The sequence below is a fragment of the Phalacrocorax carbo genome, chromosome 1, assembly GCF_963921805.1.
Source record: "Phalacrocorax carbo chromosome 1, bPhaCar2.1, whole genome shotgun sequence".
Classification (NCBI taxonomy): domain Eukaryota; kingdom Metazoa; phylum Chordata; class Aves; order Suliformes; family Phalacrocoracidae; genus Phalacrocorax; species Phalacrocorax carbo.
The window spans coordinates 67513005-67536202 of NC_087513.1; the positions used below are offsets into that span (position 1 = coordinate 67513005).

At 47.0% G+C, this 23198-nt stretch overlaps 2 protein-coding genes across 4 annotated transcripts in view; both read right to left on the minus strand.

The window, feature by feature from the left end:
* LOC104041617 (sodium- and chloride-dependent GABA transporter 1) overlaps positions 1-10812 on the minus strand; it is a 49696-nt gene extending 38884 nt beyond the window's left edge. Inside the window, exon 1 of the mRNA XM_064458113.1 lies at positions 704-10812. The gene's annotated coding sequence lies outside the window, so the exon portion shown is untranslated. The remainder of the gene's footprint in view (positions 1-703) is intronic.
* Positions 10813-10900: 88 nt separating this feature from the next.
* The window catches only part of LOC104041627 (sodium- and chloride-dependent betaine transporter), a 41989-nt gene continuing 29691 nt past the window's right edge, over positions 10901-23198 (minus strand). For 2 of the 3 annotated variants that reach the window (XM_064458103.1, XM_064458100.1), the window contains 3 exons: positions 17648-17748; positions 16422-16592; positions 10901-13131 (listed from right to left, as the gene is read on the minus strand). In XM_064458103.1, coding sequence (XP_064314173.1) covers positions 12988-13131; positions 16422-16592; positions 17648-17748 — 416 coding nt within the window. In that variant the 3' untranslated portion in view covers positions 10901-12987. Of the gene's footprint in view, positions 13132-16421; positions 16593-17647; positions 17749-19526; positions 20180-23198 lie in introns of those variants that run through there. The other variant, XM_064458105.1, reaches the window with a different exon arrangement.

Below are 23198 nucleotides of genomic sequence, written 5' to 3' on the forward strand. Positions count from 1 at the left end.
GATCCCTCTTGTCTGTCAGGGAGCCTGTGTTCCCCACAGAGCTCTGTGGGCTTGAGTACCACTTATTTAGCAGCTAATAAAGTTGAAAGAGAGGTAAGCTACATCTGTCTCAGAAATCTTTCCTTTAGACTCTTGTCTGGGATAAAAAACAGCCAGTGAAAATGTTGTGCTGTCCTTACTCCCAGGAAAACCCATTCTGTATCTATGCAAGTGAGTGCAACCTGCACTGGCCAGGCCTGCAAAGACAGGAAACCATTATCGCCGGCCACACCATTGAGCTCTGCTGGAACTGCTGCCAGATGAGTCCAACAGGAACAAGATCAAGTCCCTGTCTGGTGAGCCAAGGCCTGCAGTGTCTCAGGGAGCTTCTCCACAGCTCTTGCTGAAAGCAGGACTGGCAGCGGTGCATTTCCCCTGTCTGCTGGGGAATGCATGGGTACAGCCCTGGATGTTATGGACCATGTAGGAGGATCAGCTCTCCCTTTCCTGCCAGGCTTGCTTTGCAGCTACCATGGGGCCCAAGCCAGTAAAGGGCTTTTTGAATGTAATGCCATGTTACCAGGTCAGATTTCCTTCAGCCAAACAAACCAAATTATAGCAGGTACCTGCAGATGGTAGTTTCAGTGGGGAGCCAGCAGCGAAGCCCCTGGCCTCCTTTTGTCAAAAAGAATGAAACTTAAGCTACTGAAATATCATAACCCACCCTTTTCTGAGCACACCATGCCTGGCATTAGCCTGTCCATCACTGTTCCCGCTTGGTCTTCAATCCCTCCTCAAGCCCCATTGCTGATGTGACATCTCCTAAAGTAAAAAGACAGAGAGAGACAGTAGCAGTTTACTTTCAGGGCAGGTGCAGATCTCAGGCCTAAGGGAACCACTCTGTTAAATGTGTTTTCACAGCTCCCCACAGAGTCCTGGATGAGGAACACCTGAGAACCACAGCAGGTCAACTAGAAACACCAGTTGCTATAGGCACAGACATTCACTCTTTTCATTGGAAGCGTGGCAAATCATCTCCCCACCTCATGCACTGCTGGTCTGGAGAGAAAACAGGCCAGAAAGCAGCCATTTCCACTGAAGGGATAAAAACTGAATTTGAAAGCAACAATTGTTTTCTGTGTAACATTTGTTGTGTGAGTTAGAGGCAGAAGCAGGCAGTGAGCAGAGAAGGCACTGAGGAGCAAGAATGTCTCTCAGCATCAGTTTGAGCAATGCCTTCCTTCCCCAGAAGAAAGGAAAGTGGGACCAAGAAAAGAAGAGTGTACATGGATATTTCATATTTGGCTAGCACTAGACACAAACTGGTAAGCCCACATGAATTTAGGAACACATGTTAGGAGAGAAGCGGAATTTGTTTGGAAGGGTGGGATTTGGAGCTGTTCTCTTGGTTGTTGTCCATAAACATTCATGAGACTAAATTTTGATTCACGAGTGTGTTCCCGGAAAACAGGAGCTTGGCAGATAGTCAAATACTTGCTGGCTTGAGTATTTGCATTTGAAGCATTTGGGCTGCCACGTCCAAAGCTTTTGGTGGCTTGGGAAATATCCAGCAAAAGAGCCCAACCCCACCATATAATCTGGGTGAGTAAACACAAGTGCAAAGAGTGTTTTTTGAATAACAGCTATTGGATGCGATGACAGCAGTAAAAGCTGCCAAATAATCAGGCTAGCCATCTCTTGGTTTAAAATTCATTTGCAAAAATCATTAGCACAATCATTGTAAAATAAGCAGAATTATAATCACTCAAGGATAATTTGCAAAGAGGAATAGGGCTGCACTCACTGAGAAGAGCTGCTACTAGCTGTGAGGCTGCCTGGCTTTGACTAAGCCCACCAAGTCTACCACCTCCAAAGGGAAGCAAAGCCAGCCAGCACAGCAGGTCAGCCAGGCATTGCTTTTTTGAACCCAGTCTAAGGCATGGCGTTCTCCTCCACAGCCTCAGTGATCCTGCCAATCTGTGGTGGGGGCCAGTCTGGCTTGCCTCCTTCCTCCCTGAGCAGGCTCAGAGCTCAGGTCTGGTCTGACTCCTGCCACCCAAGCCATCCTCCCCAAACGGTGGTCAGTAGGGTATAGACAGGGAAAATGTGTAAAACCATGGTAGGTAAGGCGGAACAATTCCTGTGCCCAGTCCTCCCAGCTTCCACCCACAGGCGCTATACAGGACTGCCAACCCAGGTGGCCTGTTGAGAACTCCCCTGATGGGGGTCTAGGATTGCTTCATCACCAATGGCTGGGCTGCTAATACCCAGTAACATAATCACCTGCCAGCCTTGCTGGCCTCTTCTTGCCAGGAAAGCTGCCCAAACCTGGGCCCCTCCCTATCTTGGGCACCTTGTGCAATTGCTCCCAGTCAACGTAACATGAGCCAGCCCTACAGCACAGGGAGAGGTCTTCCCCCACAGGCTGCCAGCCATGCTTCTGGGGCACACAGCTTCTTTGAAATATCCTTCTCCCAGAAACCTGTCCAATACTTTCCACAGCTAGTACTTTTGTTTACAGTTGCCTTCACCCACTGATCTTAAATCTACATTTATGCCACTTGCCCCTGCAGCTGCTAGGAGCCCTTGGGAGCAATTTCATCCGGAGATCACTTGTTTCAAACAACTGGGCATTTTTAAATCACTTCGGTTGCCAGCAGCACAAACAAAGCAGAACATGGTGGAGGAACAAAACGGTAAAAGAAATATAGTAAGAACAAATCTGAAAATAAGTAAGAGGAAAGAAAAGGAATTTCCACCCTGGAGGAGATTAAAGGTGACCTGCAAAAGAAAAATGGATTGGGTTGGAGCACTTTTGTTCAGGGCTTGCCTATTCATTTTTTTTCTCCTGGAATACTCTGGAGGCAGGGAGAACTAGTGAGATAACGTCACTGGACATACTGGCAGTAAGACTTCATCAGCTGTGAAAGAGCCAAGTTCTGTTAAGCTCAGTGTTTTTTCTGTTGTTTGTCCTGTGCACTTCACCTTAACTCATGTGGTTGAGAAGCACCTGGGAGAAAAGCTTCTTCTGCTAAAGATTTATCAGCACTGAGCTTTTGGTCAGCAAGTGAGACCTGAAGGACCAAGACTCCTCCAGCACAAAATGAAGAATTTCAGTCTCTGACAAGTCTGGAGATGTGTTGTGGGAAGAGGGTGGGTATTAGGCAGGAGAGAAACAAAAGGTCACTAAATAAAATCCATGCATTCAAAGAGATCGCAATGGCATTTTCCTTACTCTTTCTTTCAATGAAGAGACTCCACCTCCAGTTTGTTTGGGTAGAGTGTGCAACCAGTTTTTCCATTTGATTGAAATAAATAGTACTGTATATATGGAAGTTTTTGAGAGGAGAGAAACCCACTGCTTCACATCAGGTAGCATGCCTATGGCTTTTGTTAACAGCTAAAGCACAGTGAAAGGTCAGGCCTCTGCACCGTCACAACATCTCCTTCCCCAGCTGCAGCAAAGATGGCGGTGGTGCTTGAGGATGGTCCATACTTGTGGATAGCCCAGCCCATTCGTCTGATCGTGCTGATAGCTACAGCACCTCACTGCAACACAGATTCAGTTTCCTGCTGGGTAAAGCCAGACCTGAGTTGCCCTTCCAAAGTGCAAGGTTTAATTCCCAGCACCTGTCTCCCAGGGGTTGCCAGAAAGCTCTCAAGCTTAGTCTCTAAGCACTGGCAAGGGTACACCACCTGCCTGTGGGCTTTTGGCTTTCTCCAGAGATGCTCCGAATAATCAGAGTGAAAGCATGCCTGGTGTCCAGGTGACACAGGGACATTGGTGTTCCTAGGGGACCCCAGAGGGCCCAGGAGGCCATGTACCACTGGTGTCCATGGTGGGACTTGGGAGCAGACGCTGAGCACAGCAGAGCCTCCCCTTGCCCCTGTCTTCCTGGCTATCTGCCATGCCGCAGGGGTGTCTGAGTGAAACTGGGTGTCCAACGTCCCTGTGATGTGCACCTCCTGGCCATCACACCAACAAGGGGCACGAGGCCCCAGGAACCAGGAGTGAGAGCTATCATGGACACCAGCCATAGGATTTCTGCAGGGAGAAGTACTTGCGTTACAGCAGGGTTGCAGTACCTACCCACTGCGGGGACCTCTCAAGTCTTGTCTACACATAAGCAATCAGTGTTGCCCATCTAAATCAAAATCAGTTAGGCTAAATTAAACTAGAGCAGCACACTTTGCAAACGTGATTATTCCAGTTTAGAGACCATTTGGGTGACAGGTGGACATAGTCACGTTGATAAAAGTGTGCTTGTCTCTGCAGGTGGTTTTGATAAATGTAGTTAAAATCCTGAGCATCTTTCTATGAGTGAAACTGCTCTAGCCGGGGACTGTGATGATTCAGCTCTATTGCTTCTAATCCATCCAAAGCAGTGTGAAAAGTAACACTGTGCTCAACTTAGCTCAAACTTGATCCTGATGAACTTAATATAAATTAAAGGTAGTGTGAATGGAACATAAATAGAAGTGTCCTCACATACTTGGGAAGATTTAACTGAAATCACATACTGTGTTAAACCAACCTAACTTTAAAGTAAATGTGCCCTTAGGCCTAGTTACATCATTGGTATAGCTCTGCCAGGAGAGCGTATGACTTTTTGCCTCTTTATTAAGAGGCTTATGCTGATAAAAGCTCTGAGGCAGATGCTTTAAATCAGCGTAAGTACAGTTATACTGAGAGAGCTTATGCCACTTCCCAGCACAACTGTATGGCAATGCTCTCCTACAGAGAGAAGAAGCCTTGTTGTGCGGCAGTGATTGACCTCAAAAGCACAGGGGTGTGGAGAAAAATGGGATAGGTGTGGAGGAAAAAAAGAGGACATATTTGGGTACAAGATGCAAGCCAGGGCAAGTTAACAACAGAGGCAGTATAACCACTGCCCACCACAGGTGCTCCATCATAAGAAGTACATGGGTCTTGGAGACAAGAGGAGGAGGAAGACCAAAAGCTGGCTCCTCTGTGAAGTGCCATGCAGATGCAATCTCATTTATCACCATGTAGGAAGGGACAGTGCCTGCACTGTGAGGGAAAACATCTCCAGCCTGCAGCCTTGCTGCTGCTTGCCCATGTGATTCACACAACCAGAACAAGCCTTTGTTTGCAGCAATCGCATTTCACCCCCCAGGGAATTGTTGTCTATCAATAGCATCGGATGGTGGGAAATTGCTTTGCTGTCGTTCAATGTGCCATACGTCAGCCCATCCAAGGGACTCTGGCCAGAACAACCAGAAGGTGCTGCTGACACTTCTGCCAGAGTCAGTAAAACACCCTTCCCTTCCTTCCAGAGAAGGAAGAAATTTTGGAAAGTTTTACCAAGACTACAAATTACCTCTACTTATAGTCAAGGTCTGGAGGCTCACAGACTAAAACACCAGCAGCAGAGTATTTACTCACTGGTCTCTGTCACAACATGGACATCAGTGGTGTGATTAAGACAGAAAACATACCAAAGGGTAATGCTTCCCTCCAGATGTCCTGACACACACGCACACATGGAGACGTGAAACATCTCAGATCAGTATTTCTAACTTTCTGAAAGGGACTGTTCTTCCTTTGCCTTTCTCCTCTTCACATGAAGCCTTGCGGGAGCCCGACGACCAAACAGCAAAGGTTTTGCTGCTGCCTCTCCTGACCGCAGGCTGTGACAACTGCTTGGAGAGACACACCACCCCCAGAAGTAACCACACCGGTCATCACCCTCCTGCCCTAACAAAGCTGAACTCCAACTGCCTGGAGACCAGGGAATTAGGAAAGTGGGACTCAGCTCAACCACCCCCAAATGCAAGGGAAATGCCACGCCTGTCTTGAACTGCAACAGAGGCTAGGATGGGGGTCATACTGAAAATTACATTATGTAAAATTTTAGGCACAAAATAACTTTTAAAATCTGGATCTTTTAAGTGCTGGCTAGGGCAGGTAACCCATTAAAAAAAAATAAAGGGAAGAAAATAAATTCCTGGCATTTCCCAACTTGTCACAGTAAAATAAAGATGTTCTCAAAGCATTCAAATATGTTCCACCCACAGGCTCTGAAAAAAACACTGACCGTGCCTGACCGTGCCACTTGCCCACATAGAGACACGCTCTGGCACTTGGGCTCCTGGACAAGGAGGTTTATGGGACAGGACAACTGGAGGCTGCCCCTGGGCTCCAGTTTTACTTAGCCGGTAGCTGACGCTTTAGCTAAGCAGCAGGTGTAGAGCTGAGCCCTACAAAAGCAGCCAGGAATGGGAGATCCCGGTGTTGGTGATGGGACAGAAAACCATGGGACAGGACTGCATGGGGCATGGGAGAGAGGACTACACCACTGTCTCCCTGTTACATGACTGATGTACACATCATACCAGTGCCAATGGGAGCCACAGTTCCCAGGCTTGTCTGGGGAATTAATACCTCATCCAAAAGCATAATACAGAAGACTAACGCTGACTGGACATGTCTTCCCCAAAGTTATGAGATTAAGCCCAGCCTGTTCCAATTGCCAGGATGCCTCCCACCATTCTGAAGAGGCTAACCCAGGGTTTCTGATTTACACCACTGTGCCTTGCCACTGGTGGGAATTCTCTTCGGCAGCTCCTGGGCCCACCTGTGTGCTGCTTGCAGCATCCCAGCACAAAGCCCTCTAGCCCTGGAGAGCTTGGTCAAGAAACACTAGGCTCCACCTTTCAGGTCATCCCCACTTCAAAGCTAGTGTGTGGGGAGGGAGGTTCATGTTGCACAACGTGGTGATGGCCCTTCTCCAGGATATGGGAAAGTGACATGTTGCTTTTTTGTTTGGGGGGTGTGTTTATTCCTCCATGAGAAAAAGCAGCTCATTTAATCTCCTGTTGAAATAAGAGGTCAGGAAAGGCAACAGACTGCCTGTAATCATTCGTCCTTCTCCAGAGACTGCTATCTACACCATGGCACAATAAAAGCCTCACACTCCATAAAGCATATTTTGGAAAAGTCTAGTGGCCACTGACAAATAACAAATGAGCATGAGCATGCCTCCTGTCCAGAGGAGCCATCCTAGACAGCTAGAGGGGTAAAGTTCCCCATCCTGGCTGTTACCCAGGCTGGGCAGGAAACTACTCTACAGCCTGTAAAAAACAAAAGCAGAGAAAAAAATCAAGGGACTGTTTCACAGCATGGTCTTGGCATGTCACCAAAAGCAAGACAGGATGGAGTTGCCCACGACTGGCTTTGCACAGCCATTGAAAAAATTTCTTCCCGGGAATCCCTTTCCTTTCCACATAGCTTTCCTAGCACAGGCTTGACAAACCAGAACAGACAGCTCCAAAAATACATGTCCTCTTTCGCAGAGACTGTCGTGGGTCAGGGATTCAAATCAGAGCCAGAATCATGCTCCAAGAGCAGTTGAGGGGGCAGGGCTTATTCTGGGTTTAAATAAAAAACAAAGCAAAACAAACTCCCCACCACCCCCCAAAAGCTGTTAGACACATTTCTTCTCTTCCTTTGGTCCTAGCAAGAGATTCAGGAATAAAGTCTTTGACTTCAATGCCCCAGCCCTTCCCTGCAGCCCCGCAAAGGGAACTGGATATCAGCATATACACATCTCAGTCTCTCAGGTCTTAAATTTTAATCCTTACTTTTTGCAGTCTTATACTATTTTATCTTCTTCTTTGATGCACATAACTCTCCTCTTCCCCTGTTCAAACCTGACTTAACTAATTAGTAAGAGGTTACCATACATAAGCTCATGTAACATAATAAAGCAAAGAACAGCAAAACGACCTGATGCTCTCTATACCCTCATGACTGCAGACTGCCTCTTTCCTAGGTCTTATTTGCTGTGCACCCAAATCACTTGCCTACTGCCTCTTATTTCTACCTGGACAAGGTCCACTTCCTTTCAAGACAGGCAAAGCACCTCACCAAACCCCTCCTCCCACACACCAGGGAAGCAAAAGCTCAGGGAAGTCCCCAGATGAAAGCAGAAACCACACAGTTGCTGCAGAGCACCCATAACTCACACAATGCAAACATGACCAAATATCTGAGAAACCAGTCTCCCCTGCTCTTCTAAGGGTTTTCACAAACAAAAATACCCCATTTCCTCCAGCTCAGTCCCTATTGCCCTTTGTCCTCTCCTGGCCCTGGGAAAGGTGCAATACATGCACAGGATCAAGGAAAAACCAAGAGCTTTGCTCAAGACAGAGCTGTGGCACCGATGCTTGGTAACTAACCCCTGTATTAGGGCTATTGTGGGCATAGCTTCTCTCCACTCAAAAAACTAAGATAAGGGCTGGCAGGAGGGCACAGCTGCATGTCCAGCTCATTGAGAGCTATAGCAGATCACTGTCCTTTGCCTGAGGGCTACCATGGGCGCCTGGGGCAGAAGAAGGTTTGGGAGCTGAACTCTAACCAAGATTAAATGCCACTGCAATACTCCCTACAAGAAAACTATGTAGAGGGTTGGAGTCATGAAAATTGAAGATACCCTGATGATGAGAAGAAACATATGTTACTTCATGCTGGACAAAGGTAGAAGTGCAAGAATTGCTATGAGTCCTCCAGAGCATGGATGCTTGTCCAGGGCTGGGATGGAAAGGGCTCCCCAGCCCGTTGCAGCCCCAGGTGTCTGTGAGGGACAACACAGTGTCTCCCTACCTGATCAAGTGCAGCAGTCCAGCCAGACCAGGAATCACCTTCATTCAGATGAGGATCCAAGGGAAAAGGCTCAAGAAAGACACATTTCTCTTTGGGGAGAAAGAAACTTACCAGAAGGGCGTGGGAAGGGGCTTGTTTGGTGCACACAGGGATGGATGCAACCTCTCTGGCTGGGAGGGTGGATGAGCAGTGGGGGGAATGTGGCAAGCAAATAACTCTCAACAACTTGTTTGCCTTGGTTTATCTTTCCTTCTTCAAATTTTGCCCAGCACAAGTTTTCAACTATCAATTCATTCTGCTTTTTTTTTTTCCATTTGCCACTGTCAAAGGAAGAAGGGAAGGAAATCTGAAGGGGAGGGAACAGGAGAAATGGGAAGGAAAGAGACTGAAGAAAGGAGAAATAAAATGCAAGACCTTTTGACTTGATTTCTTTTTTAGCAAACTATTTTCCTGGTTTCCCTTTCTGGAGAGAGGGGTGAAAATGGCCTTTTTAATGAAAAAAACTGAAAACCCAAAGTGATAATTGGATGCTTGATGGATGTCTGTCCTTTCTTCTATATACAGTGTTTTTCCTCCAACCAGAAGGAGCAGCACAGTATGGCCATCTTGTAACTTCCCTTGGACTTCAGCTTCAAATGCATCCTGTCTTGGCATGTTATCAACAATTAGAGGGGGTGGGAAATCTCTCCCTCCTCTCTGTACTATCCCTTTGATAGTGTATTTAGACCCTGGGGCTTCCCATTTTCCTATCAGATTCAGAGGCCTCCAGAAGTGGCCACTTCCAGGGGCTGATGCAGGTCTGCCAGATCCATCATAAGCATGCAGCAAACATAGAATCATAGAATCATTAAGGTTGGAAAAGACCTCTAAGATAGTCAAGGCCAACCATCAACCCAACACCACCATGCTTCCTAAAACATGCCCTGAAGTGCCACATCTACACATTTTTGGAACACCCCCAGGGATGGTGACTCCACCACCTCTCTGGGCAGCCTGTTCCTATGCCTGACCACTCTTTCAGTAATTAAATTTTTCATAATATCTAATCTAAACCTCCCCTCATGCAACTTGAGGCCATTCCCTCTCAACCTATCACTAGTTAGAGACCAACACCCACCTCACTACAACCTCCTTTCAGGTAGAGAGCAATAAGGTCTCCCCTCAGCATCCTTCTCCAGACCAAACAACCCCAATTCCCTCAGCTGCTCCTCATCAGACTAGTTCTCCAGACCCTTCACCAGATTCGTTGCCCTTCTCTGGACACACTCCAGCAACTCAATGGCCTTCTTGTACTGAGGGGCCCAAAACTGAACACAGTACTCGAGGTGCGGCCTCACCCGTGATAAGTACAAGGGCATGATCACCTCCCTGCTCCTGCTGGCCACACTCTTCCTGATACAAGCCAGGATGCTGTTGGCCTTCTTGGCTACCTGGGCACACTGCTGGCTCATGTTCAGCCAGCTGTCAACCAACACCCCCTGGTCCTTCTCCGCTGGCGCAGCTTTCCAGCCACTCTCCCCCAAGCCTGTAGCATTGCACGGGGTGAGTGGAAACTGCAGCAAGGTCCTCTCCTGAGGGTGCAGTGACCACTAGTGGAGTTACCCTTTAAAGCCAGGAAGGGGACTGCACCCTGCCTACATGCCCTGCCCATAGGCCCTGCCTAGGTGAACTGCCACGTCACACCCTTCTGAAGCCCCACACACCCTGTTTGCCTGCCCTGGTCGCCACGCTCCTGGTCACTCATGCTCCCTGGGGTTGCTTTTGTACGTGAGGGGGTTTGGCTGCCGTAACTCATGTTCCCAACCAAGCTGCTGCTTGTCAGGAGCTCACTCATTCCCACTCAGGGTGGGGCTGGGGTACCCTTTCTCTCCCTGTGCTTTTGTCTCCACAGTTTTGCTGCTTTAGGAAGTGTCCCCCAGTGCGATCCTCCACTCAGGTGCCCTTCGCCTCGGTGGCTAGATGCCACCCATGCCTGAGATGTTTGTATAAGTCTATCAAACCATTACTTGGTCCCTAATTATGCCTTCATGCTGGGGGTCTCATACCAAAAGACAGCCATTAGTGGCTTTTTCCCCTGTTCCCCCCAGCTGGGTGTACCTGGGTCACCAAGCTTTCCCTTAAACTTCCTGAGACTCTGTCAATCCCCTCCAAAGCATCTAAATTAATTTCCTGATCCTGGGAATTTTGTAACTGCTTTCAATGGGGACAGCAATACCTTCTCTGACTTTATTAAAATATGCTGCCTCCTGGCAGCAGTGGGATGCTATTATCAGATCATAGGCAAGCAACAGAGGAACCAGTTCACACGCAGTATTTATTTTCAATAACACAGCCCCATGTTTGTGCTCAAAACTGAAAAGTGATTTACTTCTATCTAGGATTTTTGCAGTCTTATCTGACTACCTCAGAAAAAGGAGTGAACACCTCTCCATGGCCTCTCTGGCAGTACGACGCTACCTTACATCTTAAAGGCGTGGCAGCAGGAGCAAAGGGGTTGAATGTCCTACCAAGGGTCATACAAGACAGCTGTGTTAATGCCTAAGACCAAATCTGGATGGCATGTCCCAGTCCTTTAACTTTCCTTCCTGTTGCTTGAAGAAGAGAAGGCGGATTTCCTTCTCAAAAAAAATACCACCATTTTGGCCACAGATACTGCCAAGGCAGCTGCAGCCCATGCCTGAAATCAAGCCTCTTGTGCACCGCCCTGCCACAGCTCCAAGCATTTTTAGTTTTTAGTTTTTAAAAGAGAGGAAATTAAATTGGGAAAAGCTTGCCCTATGCTAATTCACCAGTTAAACTCACAGGAAACTGCAAAAGATAAGGTTCCCATAGCAATTGGAATAGGTACCGCATTGCACAGATGAGGCCCGATTTTCCAACTTAATTTCAGTGCTGGTGGTTTATCTCCACGTAGCACAGGGAAAAGCAATTACTTGGAACGAGGAACAAGGGAAAGGAGCCTGTGGCATCTCTGATTCTTTTTAATGGGCATTTTCCAGCATGGTTTGATGCACCGCTATTGCAACATAGCCGTGCACTGGTGCATACGCCCTCACCCACTGCAAATCTCCTGCGGGGATCCTGCCACTGTCTTTTGCTGTGGTCTTAAATGTGAAATTCTGATAGACATTCAAGTAAGTTTTGGCAGGGAGTTTTACAGCCCCAGCCTCCAAAGGACAGAGCTCTGTGGCACCGCACCAAACACCGCATCCAAGCACAATCCCAGCCATCGCCTCACATTCATGACTACTCTGGCAGTGAGGCGTCTTTAATTTGACACAATCTGCTTCCAATGAACCCATCTTACCTATTAATTATCGCTTTATCTTGCCTGAGCTTATGATTATTGCACCTGATTATGTCTTCCTTATCCCCTGAGCAGTCACCTGCAGCAAAGCCCAGGGAGTGTGGTCCTTCTCCCACCCTCACCCCAAAGCTACTCTGCAGTACAGAATCCGGCCCACCAATTCCTTCATTAAATCCTCTACAAAATGGCCCAGTCGGGCAATTAAATTTGTGGGCATGCAGTCCCCGAGGTCTCATTTCTCCCTGCTGTGCTGCAGCTCATTTTTTTTACCAACTGCTCTGGGACTTTTCCTGCACTCCATGAATTTTCTGAGAGAATTGTTGAATATGCAGCTGTTTCACTCTCAGATGTGTTTTCACTGGGCCATGTAGTTTTGACCAAAAGTGAGTCCCCTAGATAGTTATTCGTCACCCCTTTTCCACCCTGAGACTGCCTTGAGATCCATCATCAACTATGATTGCATCGAGCACCCTGTCACTTTTTTCCCTTTCAGTGACAACTGAAGCATAACTACTAACACTGCAGCCTCCTTTTATCATTGCCGATGATGTTCCTGGCTGCCCCTCTCTTGTACATAGGTGATCTAGCAATGCTCTTTCTTTTGTCATCCTCCAGCTTCTTATGTACTTCTGAACCAACTTACTTATTCCCTGCGCTAATGCCCCATCGTTTTGTGCCTTTGCATCCCTAACTTTGCTCCTGCACACCTTTATTCTCTGCTCTCTCTTACCACTGTGGTTTTCTTTCCTCCTCCCAACACAACAGGTTTTTTTTTCTTTTCTTTTTTTGTTGATACATTGCTTTTCTTTTCCCCACCAGTGTCAGTACTGGAGGACACTTCTGACAAAAGTGTTTTGCTCTCTCCCCAGCTGCCGACAGGGAGAGTTGTCCCCAGGGAGTCAAAAGAAATGCTGTCCCTGGTGGGTGCAACCAGCTGGCTGGAAGGAGAGCGTGTCCCAGATGCTTCTGCCTCAGATGTGAAGTCAAGAAGGGAAGAGCCCAGGAGAGAAAAGAAACCACTTTGGGAAGGAGAGAGCGAATCAATCGAGGGTATGGAGGAGACATCCCCGGTGCCTTAGAAGTGGGTTTCTCTCTCTGTGATGCTGAGCACCTCCTGGACTGGAGGACACCATTCCTCGCGCTTCAGTTCAGACAGACCCGCCAAGTGCTTCTTTGGCTGCGGCAGATCCTCCGCTGGGGAAATCAGCTGTGTCAGCCGCTGCGGAGAGGAAGTATCTGTTAATTAAGCTGATAAACAAACTGACACCCAATAGTGATCCACAACCATTGCTTGGGGCAAAGGCATCTAGAGAGCTAATGCTCCCAGCTCCCTGCTCTTCTCCAGCCAAATGCCTGTGAAAGGGAGAGGAAGGAGAACAGGCTCACTTTAACTGCTCTCCATGACAATTATTCCACCTCTGGGTTCAAACCCGGGCCATGGACTGACAGCCCAACATACAGAACTCCTCACAGACATGTTTCTGGGAGAAAGGATGTTAGTGATTAGCCCCACAGACATTTTCTGTGGCTGTGGAAAAAACACCATAAAGCCCTTCTTTTTTTCCCTATGCCAAGTAGCCGTGCTTCCCATTGACTTTGGTGGGAGCTGTGGAGCCTTCCAAATGGTCTGACCATCAGAAAGTGCTGGGCATCTCCTGTTATGGTCTGAAACAGGGTGGCAGGTGATACCTACCTCAGTGGCATTTCCCTGGTAAAGCAGTCCCTCCACAGACTGATACCTGCCCCCAAGCCATCCCAGCTCCCCTCTTCCGGCCAGCCAGAGTGCGATGGTGCAGGCAGGGGTTGTGGGGCAGCTGCCAGCTCTCAGCTCCTCCCATCCTCTGCAATGCAGGGGTGCTGCAGGCTGCTCCACACACACGTACGCTAGTGTTGGGTCAGCTTTGGGGAGCAAAAACTTGGAGTTCTTTGGGCAACAGATGCTGGCTCACAGAGACAGCTGCTGTGAATTTCTGGTCTTAACCCATTTTTGAAGCTTTCCTGGTACCACACACCTTCCTGATCACCTGGGCTCCTCCCAATGCCAAATAACATGCAGTGTCCTACAGCCACCTGCCTGGCTCCATGGGCCAGTGTATCACTTCCCTGATTAATACTGGCTTTCACAGTTACTAACTTTTAATATCACAAGCTATTCAGGCCAGTGCACACTCCTCCCTTGCAGAGTGCATCACAAGCAGGGCAGACAATTCATCTGTGGCTCGTTGGATTAATTTCAGTCATTCCATTCCCTGTAAAGTGCCTGCCAGAATCCCGGATTTTGCTCATTTATTCAAAAGTATTTTCCCCACTATTTCTGAAATTGGCCTTGGCCTGCAGCTACTCTGTGAGCAGTTCATTGTGAGTTTTCACTCTTGGAAGCTTGAGCTGTCTTAATCAGACACGTTAGGAAACAACATTTGTGTTTCTTGGTCAGTGAAGCGTAACAAGAGGAATCAGTTCATCGCAGTGACTGATCATAATTACCAATTACGAAATTGCTTTCAGTGAATGGTTTGCAATACTCAGTTGAAAGGCACTGTTCATGGAAGCATCTGTGTCAGGAAATGAATTCGGTACATTTCTGGGGTGTGACTGGAAAAAGAGAACAGGTATATTTTGAGAAAACCTGTTTTCAAAACAGGACCAACCATTCCAGAAGGTATCGTGTGGTTGGCTTTGATTATCCCCTGAATCAACACAGGCTTAGCAGCTGATTCCTTCCTACATGCGTAAACCACATCCTTGGAAGCTTCTTCATACTAATACAGCTGAGAAGTCCCTGGAAATTACAACTAATATCATGTAAACCAGGGCAAATAGAAAAACCCTCAATCTGAAATTGGCCAAATCAATTCTTTGGATGTGCTGTAAAATAAGCTATCACAGTACTCACAACAACGTTTCAGTCCAAAGGCTCAAAGCACTTTGCAACAGGTGAGAAATTTTGCTTGTTTAGCAGGCAGAACATTTGGGCAGTTACTTCATTGATAGCACCAAGTTCTCATTTAGACATATGAAACCTTGGAGCTGTGAGGAGTCAGACATGTTGCCAGCTACCCAGTCAAACTCTTCAAACTGGCCATGGAAAAGGACAGATTCATTACTGCTAAATGCCCTGGAGCACAGGAGAAGGCTGTAAGAGGCTGTAAGACTCAAGGTCTGAAGCTAGAGCAAATCATATCACAGCACCTCGGCACAAGATTCACCTGGAGTTCCTCATATTGGGAGGTTTATATCTCCCAGCTCCCTTGTAACCTAGTAATCTCTTCATGGCCACCAATAGCAACCAAGAGGCCCAAGGGCAAAAGGCAGCTAAACAGGAACTATTTCATAACATCGTACTTCTCCTCCACCTCCCTGCTTGCATGACTTATGCCCCTTTCACTGCGTCACTGAAGACTTTTATCGCTACCATTCCTGTCCGGGCATTGCACTGTATCTTCTCCTCAGCCTGTGATGGGCATTAGCCAGCTCTTCCATAACTCCTGTCACTGTCTACTAAGTCACATCTCCCAGCCAGCAAATAAGAGACCCTGTGGGCACAGATCCACCTTCCTTGAGGCAACAGAGCCAGTGAGGACATCCTGCACCCAGCCCATCCCTGGCTCTGTTGGCAGTGCAGGTTCCTCCTCCCCATGACCCCACAACATGACTGTCACACCTACACCACAGCTCCCATCCACCGTTCACCTGCTTCCCACCCCAACCAGCTGCACATGAGCCTACAGTCAGTGAGGATGTGGAAGAACTAGAAGTTGTGCAGAAATATATATGCACTATACATCAACTCAGGTCTTCCTTCATGGGTCAGGTGGGGTGTTGTCACTATGACACCACCTTCCTAGACACACTTCTTCCTAGGACAAGATATCTATAGTCTATATAGAGGACAGGTTTGGACATGGCACAGGGCAGACCTTTAGAGCTCCACGAGCATGTCCTCTTTAAGACCTACATGTCAATTCTTCAGAGAAAATAACACGGTCCTGATCCACGACTAAAATGGGAACAGGGGCAAGGGACAAGTAGTAAAGGCAAAACAAATCCTGGTTTTGCACCTGGTTTGTACTGGCACTAGTCAGTAACAAAAGAGGAGGCAAAAATGGTGGCGTGCCATCTTTACTTACATGGCCAGCAGGACCATCTGGACCGTAAACAAAATCAATCAGCCTGCGGCCTCAGGTAGCCCACACTGAGGGGCTCCTCTTCCATCCAGTGGAGCCAGCCTTAGAGACACTTCGCACGTGCCTACATATTGCACTGAGCATGGTGGTGCCACGTCTCATGGGAAACTCGGGACATTTGATGATCACCCTGGAAGCTGCACTGAAGATCTCCACGCCCTCCAAATTGCCAGCAAGAGCTACAGGGCATTCTGGAGAAGGGCGACTCTCACCCCCCTTGCCTTTTCAGAGGAGAACTGTGCCACGTACATCTTCCCTGGGGCCCTTCCCCTGAGCCATCTGGGGGAAGCAGCAGCAATTCGCCCAGTGACCACACTCCCAGTACCTGCTTCAGGGGTCCTTTGGTTTTCAGGAGGATGAAGATGGCGTAGAAAGGAATGCAGACCATGGAGGAAAGTGCCATCAGCCAGCCCACCACATAGCCCCAGGGCGGGTACATGTAGGAATTGTTGTATTTCAAGGGTGTGTACTTGATCAGGGAAAACAGGAAGACGGCCTGAGGAGCAGAAAACACAGAGCAAAGTGTTTAGCCAGAGCAAAGGGACCAGCAAAGCCAGGCAGCCTGGCCACCCTGCAAGCACCGGCTGGTTGCAGTATGTGTGATGTCTTGCATGAGCTAGTATCGACCTTGCTAGCTGCAGCAAAGAAGAGCTTGGTGCATGCTGACCACACAAGGAGTTATCTCAGAGCCAGGGCCAGGCTCCTCTGCAGTGTAAAGCCTTCAGGCTTCTTAAGGGTTCAACCTAGGCAAAGATGGTAGCAGCTTTGAGCGTCCACCAACATCAAGACAGCAATTTATTCATATCAAAGTCAGGAGTTGCTGTTGTCCCTGGCAGAAGCCCTCCAGAAGTACCATGCAGGCACAGATTTACCCCACTTGTGGCTCTCTAGCCATGGAGTTCTCAGATGATTTGGGCTGGAGCCTGATGACAAAGGACTAGAAATCTTTTGTAAACTGTAGCTATAGATCCCATATCTGTGTTCCCACTGAGGTCAAAGAAAACAGCTCTCAACATCAGATGCAGGAACAGAATTTGGCTCAGAAATCATGTAGGAGTCAGTGGAGCGTGACTGGACATAAACTCAAAACAGGCAAGAACTTGCCTGACTTAGGGTGCGTTTTCTTTAAACACAGTTGTCACAGAAGTTTTAAGAGAGATTTAATAACAACATAGAAAGCAAATGGTTGTGGAAAAATATTTCTGAACCACGGGAGGTCACAGGAACACAGGCTGAAGCAAGTATTTCAGAACAGGGTAATTCTCACTGGTATTCTATTCAAAAATAATTTGACCAAACCTCTCCAGACTTTGAGGATACATTTTCCTTTGTCTTAATAGTAAACAAGTGGCTTTTCAGGCTCAATTAATTTTCCAGGCAAAAGATAAGTCTTTACAAAGGAAATAAATTGCCACCTCAGCTATGGACAAACTTCTGCTTCTCCATAGCAGTTTGAAAAAATTACAGCAGCACCCTGAAGACAAGTCAACCTTTTCTACTGAGAACCCAGGGACACAGAATAATATGCCATGTGGTCATAATTGCACTTACCAAGCACAGACCTGGGGTGAACACCAGCCAGCATATCTTGATCAAGGGCCACGGCCGGAAACCAATCATGTCCTCAATGTTGTCATAGAAGCGGTTGGCACCTTGGCCACCAGCCAGCACAGAGACAAAGTCAGAGGTCAGATCATTTGGTTGTTTCCTTCAACCACTATTCACATCAGATCCCAGCTCTCTTTCTCAGTAGTGTTTACTCCTGGCAAAAATGCAGCTATCTTAATATAGCAGCAGGTAACAGGCTTTTCTGGCGTTGAAAAGGCCCATCTGTGGCTAAATACAGATGGAGGTTTTTAAATTCAGCCATAAGTTATGGGAAAGCTTGACACAGAAGAAATGCCCTGTCCCTCAGACAGCAACAGCTCTAAGAGAGAGGATGCAGTCCATGTGCCACTAAGAGACGGTAAGGACCAGCACAAGGCAAAGTGGGGTGCCTGGTTTGTACATCAGCAAGGGAAAGCTCTTGCAGGTTGAGCACATGGGACTGCGTGAGCCCAGAGCGCTTGACGGAACACAGAGAGTGGAGGACGCCAAACAAAAACCTCTCTTTGTAACCAGACTGGCACACCAAGGGAGTCGCGCCAAGAATCCCCACTGACCTGGGCATTTCTCTGTCATCAAGAACCTGCTTTCCACAGAATATTTTTGTCATAAATCCAGAAGACCTGGTAATCCAAACTCTGCTGGAAACCAAATCTTCCGTCTGCAAGTGCTGTTGTACTGTCCAGTGGGAGCTGTCCTGTAAGCGCCTGATCTCCTCCTCCTCCTCTCATTAGTTTCACTTACTAGATTATGTTGTTTACAGTATGCAGGACCCACCTGAATCTCATGGTGCACCGGAGTGGGATAAACCTCTGAAGAGCACCTAAAAGCCCTGCCACTGGCCAGACCCTATCCATTGAATCTTCCCAACCCAAAGCATAAAGAGGAATTGTATGCAATGGTATATAGAGGAGACGGCATAACGCAGATGGACTTCAGCAGACCTCATAGTAAGCTCTAAGATGTCTTAAAGGAACAAGAGCCTAATATTGGCCAAAGAGAGATGTAAAATGAAGAAGAATCAAAAAGTCATTCATAAGATGCCCTAGCTTCTTTCCAACTAGAGCTAACCAAAGGTACTGTATCAGACTGCCTTATGTAGAATAGAGTAACAATATTAGATAAAAAATATGGAGCTAGACTGTCCACAGAAAGGGTTACCAATTAAGAACCTATGGGATGAAATAATACCATATGTGTCTTATTGACGTTTAATCACAGTGCTTAGCTGAGAAAGAAACGCTCTGCCTTTATAGGTGTTCATCCCGCTGTGAACTCAATGTCATGCCACAGTTCCCACCTGCAAGCATGTTGAGACCTTGCTTCTTTGCACCTTAACGCCCGAAGGCTGGGTTGAGCAAAATATATGTCTAGAGGACTGGCCACACTTGCAAGTGTTTGGGGTTTGGTGAGTTTTATTGTGGTTTGTGTTTTTTATGTCTTAGAATTAAAGTGCTGTATTATATTTCCTTTAAATGTATGAGTCCTACAAAAGCACAGTATGTATGCTTTTCTATTTTGTAATTCTTAGCATTATTTTCTATATCCCATGACTAATGTTTGCAGGAAAGCTCTTTTAAACCCAGCTTTTTGAAGTATTTAGGCTGGGGAGGGTGGGTTCTTCAAACATCTCATGGTTCCCATCTTGAGTTGGCAAGTTAACAAGTAGCCTCAAGCAAAGACAACAAGCTGTGGCATATCAAGGGACATGCAGCCTTGTGTGGGAGCCCAGCCTACACCAGAGAACAGAACCTAAAACTTCCAAGCTGTAAATATCATGAGGCTTCAGATAGTATTTCTGAAAATATACTGGGGATGAAAGGGAGATGGTATAAAAAATTTATTTTGCCAAAAAGCCAAAATCTTCCACAGGGTGAAAAAAAGGGAGAGAGATATAAATGATGTGACTTGCAGTTTAGAATATGAGCATAGCACAGTCTTTTATAAAAAACAGTGTTTCCACAGAAACACACTGTGATGTCAGACATATGATGGATAAATTAATTCGTAATACAACTTTGTGGAAGCCAAAGTTTCACTGCAAATTCAGATCTAGGATCTAGTGGAAGAGACATAGCGATTAAAGAAACACAGATGCCAAACAAAAAGACAGACACGACAGACATCCATCCTCCACCAAGAAAACAACCCAAAATTTATGTTGTTAGTTACAGTGTGCCTCCATCTGTGATTATCCCTATTTTCTGTAGTATAACCATCAGGTCCTGCATTTCCACAGCCACTGTGGCAGTCAGTAGGTGTGATGAAACACAATGGGGACTGACATGAATGTCCTCGGAGAGTATATGAACAGGAGCTGTTACATGTTCTATATTTCCTAGGCAGATGAAAAAGTAATCGGGCTTAAGAAGTCATCAGTTCAATCACTCAGCATTGGCTTTTTGAGCAAATTAGAAGCTGGAGGATGAGTGCTGTCCCCCTTCCTTCCCAGCACATTAGAAGGATTAGAAGAAACTCCTGCAGAGAAAACCATAAAGATTTCACCGAATATTTTTTTCTTGGAATGAACAAAGATGTTTGCTGTTATCCCCAATATCCCAAGGCAAGAAAGAATGGTATGCAGGCACAGGACAGTTATCCATGAATGTTGGTACCACTCCTTCTGTGCTGATCAGTCCCATATACCTTCAAAGCTGTTGCATGCTTTTCTGACAAATCATTTAATTTTGCTACGTAAAGGCATGGCAATAGATTTCACATGAACCCAACCAGAGATTTGCTTACACCCTTACATCTTGTCCTCTGGAGCCCTTCTCATTTTATGTAGATTATAACAACGGCCAGTGGTACTCAAACTGAAAGGGACAAAGATTTTATTTTATTTTTACAATATCCAGAAACAGTGAGTTTCATGAATCTGCTAGTTTGGACTCTATGAAAAAGCCCTCTCTTTTAAACCATTTCTCCCAAGCTGCATTTATTTGCATTCATCAATATCAAATTTCATCCACAGGATTTCAATAGGTGATGAACCCGGCTCTATGCCATAGTGCTAAGCTTGTATCTGTCTCAAACCTGCAGCTTCAACACCTGCACCAAACCTGTGCAAAATGACAGCAGCAGAGGCATTGTGGCACTGCAACGACTGCGCACCCTTTGGGTACCAGGTGCACAGAGCAGGCCCCTTATGGTCCACAAATAAGCGTGTAAGATTGCCTTTAGCTGGTGTATCCGAGAGGATAAAGCACACACAGCCAGAGCGAGCCCCACAGGCAGGATCCAGGCAGAAGGAGGCTGCCACTTTTGGTAGCCATGCTGCATGTGAGCAAGACAGCAAGAGAAAGATTTATACCAGCACAACACGGGTTCACCCTAGGGCCACCCACAGGTACCCGCTGGCATCAGCTTGCTTCAGCTTTGTAAACAGTCCTAATGGTTTCAGCCCCAGCTCTCCTGCAGCGATGGAGGTACTCACTTTCTCCTGAAACAGCTAATCCTAATGTGCATGCTGTGACTGCCTGGAAAATATCCTCCCTGCAGCACATTTCAGTGGCATCATGTTGTGAATCCCAGTGCTCAAAACCCATGCCTGCTTATATGAGGGCTGCCTGCCCCAAAGTGGAAGGGAGAGAGGAGAAGGGGGGGTAGAAAAAAAAACTAAAACCCTCTAGCACTCCCCTCTAGGGATCGTGAACAGCAAGTCTGATGCCACGCAATCCTTTCACAGGCAGAGAGCAGTACATGAGGAAATCCTCAGATCTTTGTGAAAGCAGCTGCCTGGCAGCAGAGGGAAGCTGCCAAGTGGTGGGTGGTTGGCGTATGTGCTGGGAGAGGGGAAATTCAGAACGCATATTTGTGTTAGCAAAAATGCTGTAATTCTTCACAGTGTAAGCAAGAGGTTCAGCCCTGCCAATTCTGAGGCTGGGGGAAAAAAAAACCACAACATTAATTGGTACCAGGCACTTTTTTCCCCCCCACTAAGACGCCTCACCTTAGCCCTCTGACTACATTTCAGACCAGAATCATCCTATGGATGGAAAGCAGTACATCAAGAGGCTAAAATCCTGCTGTGTGGAATGGGGCAAATGAACCCACAATAGTGAGGGAAAGGATCATTTCTCAGTCCCCAGCTGCACCGTCCCCCCTCCAGGCTGCTGGGGCAGCATCACCTCTCCTGCTGCTCATTGTCTGCCGTTGCTCCTCTCCATGCATTGTCGGAAAAGGCATGTGGCCTGTGTGACTGTAAAAATGGCAGGGGGGTTCTATACATTAAAGCATAATTCAGCTTAATGTAACCAAGCATGGTGATGATGAAGTGCTGTCACAGACGGATAGGAATTTCCTTTCCCCTGTAAATCCCACAGGGACTGGGTAGAAGGTGACTCTAAATTAAAATCTGGCCAGGGACTGATATTGCAAGCTCTCAGGTGAGCTTTCTTTGCAGGACATCTCTCTAGAGTAAATCTTTCTTGCAGATCTGCTTCTCTTGCGTTCCCCAGAGGTCAAGCCCAAGCAGCCGGACCTGCTATCATTTCAGTAAGAGAGGAGTCCATCCAAACTAGCAATTGGCTCCTGCTGTAGTACATAAAGTATTTGGAGAAACAGGTAACCCCTTTATCAGCAACTGCACTGCAGCCAATGCAATCCCTGTAAAACTGTAAGCACCAAAGAGAGCACACAGGGACTGACTCTTCACTCTCTTCCAAAATAAGACAAAAGTGACACCAAATGAAATTAGCCAGTGGCAGATTCAAAACAAGGGAAAAGAGAGTGGCTCCTCACACAACACCTGACCAAGCCATGGGGCTCCTTGCTGCAGCATGTTGTGGATGACAAATGCTTTCCTGAATCAGCTGGAAAAATTAACAGAAGAGAAATAAATAGGTTTTACTTCTGGCTCTGGACATCCCTGTGCAACAAGCTGAGTATTGCATCTGGCTCCAGGACCCCCAGCACAAGAAAGACACAGACCTGTTAAGAGTGGGTCCAGAGAAGGGCCATGAAAATGATCAGGGGGCTGGAACACCTCTCCTGTGAAGAAAGGCTGAGGTAGATTTGGGGTTGTTAAGCGTGGAGAAGAGAAGACTCCAAGGGGACCTTGTTGCGGCCTTTCAATATATAGAGGGGGCTTGTAAGACAGACAGAGAGAGAATTTTTACTAGGGCTTGTAGTGACAGGACAAGGGGTAACAGTTTTAAACTGAAAGAGGGTAGATTTAGATTGAGTATAAGGAAGACATTTTTTACTATGAGGGTGCTGAGACACTAGAACAGGTTGCCCAGGGAAGTTGTGGGTGCACCATCGTTGCAAGTGTTCAAGGTCAGGTTGGGCATGGCTTTGAGCAACCTGAGTGAAAGATGTCCCTGCCTATGGCAGGTGGAGGTGGACTACATGACCTTTAAAGGTTCCTTCCAACTCAAACCATTCTATGGTTCTGTAATAAGTTGTTAGAAGCTGAAAGAATATTCACAGATAGTATCATTGCTAAATTTTCTGTTACTATACTCCTTCCTGAGCATCCACTCCTGGCCACTGA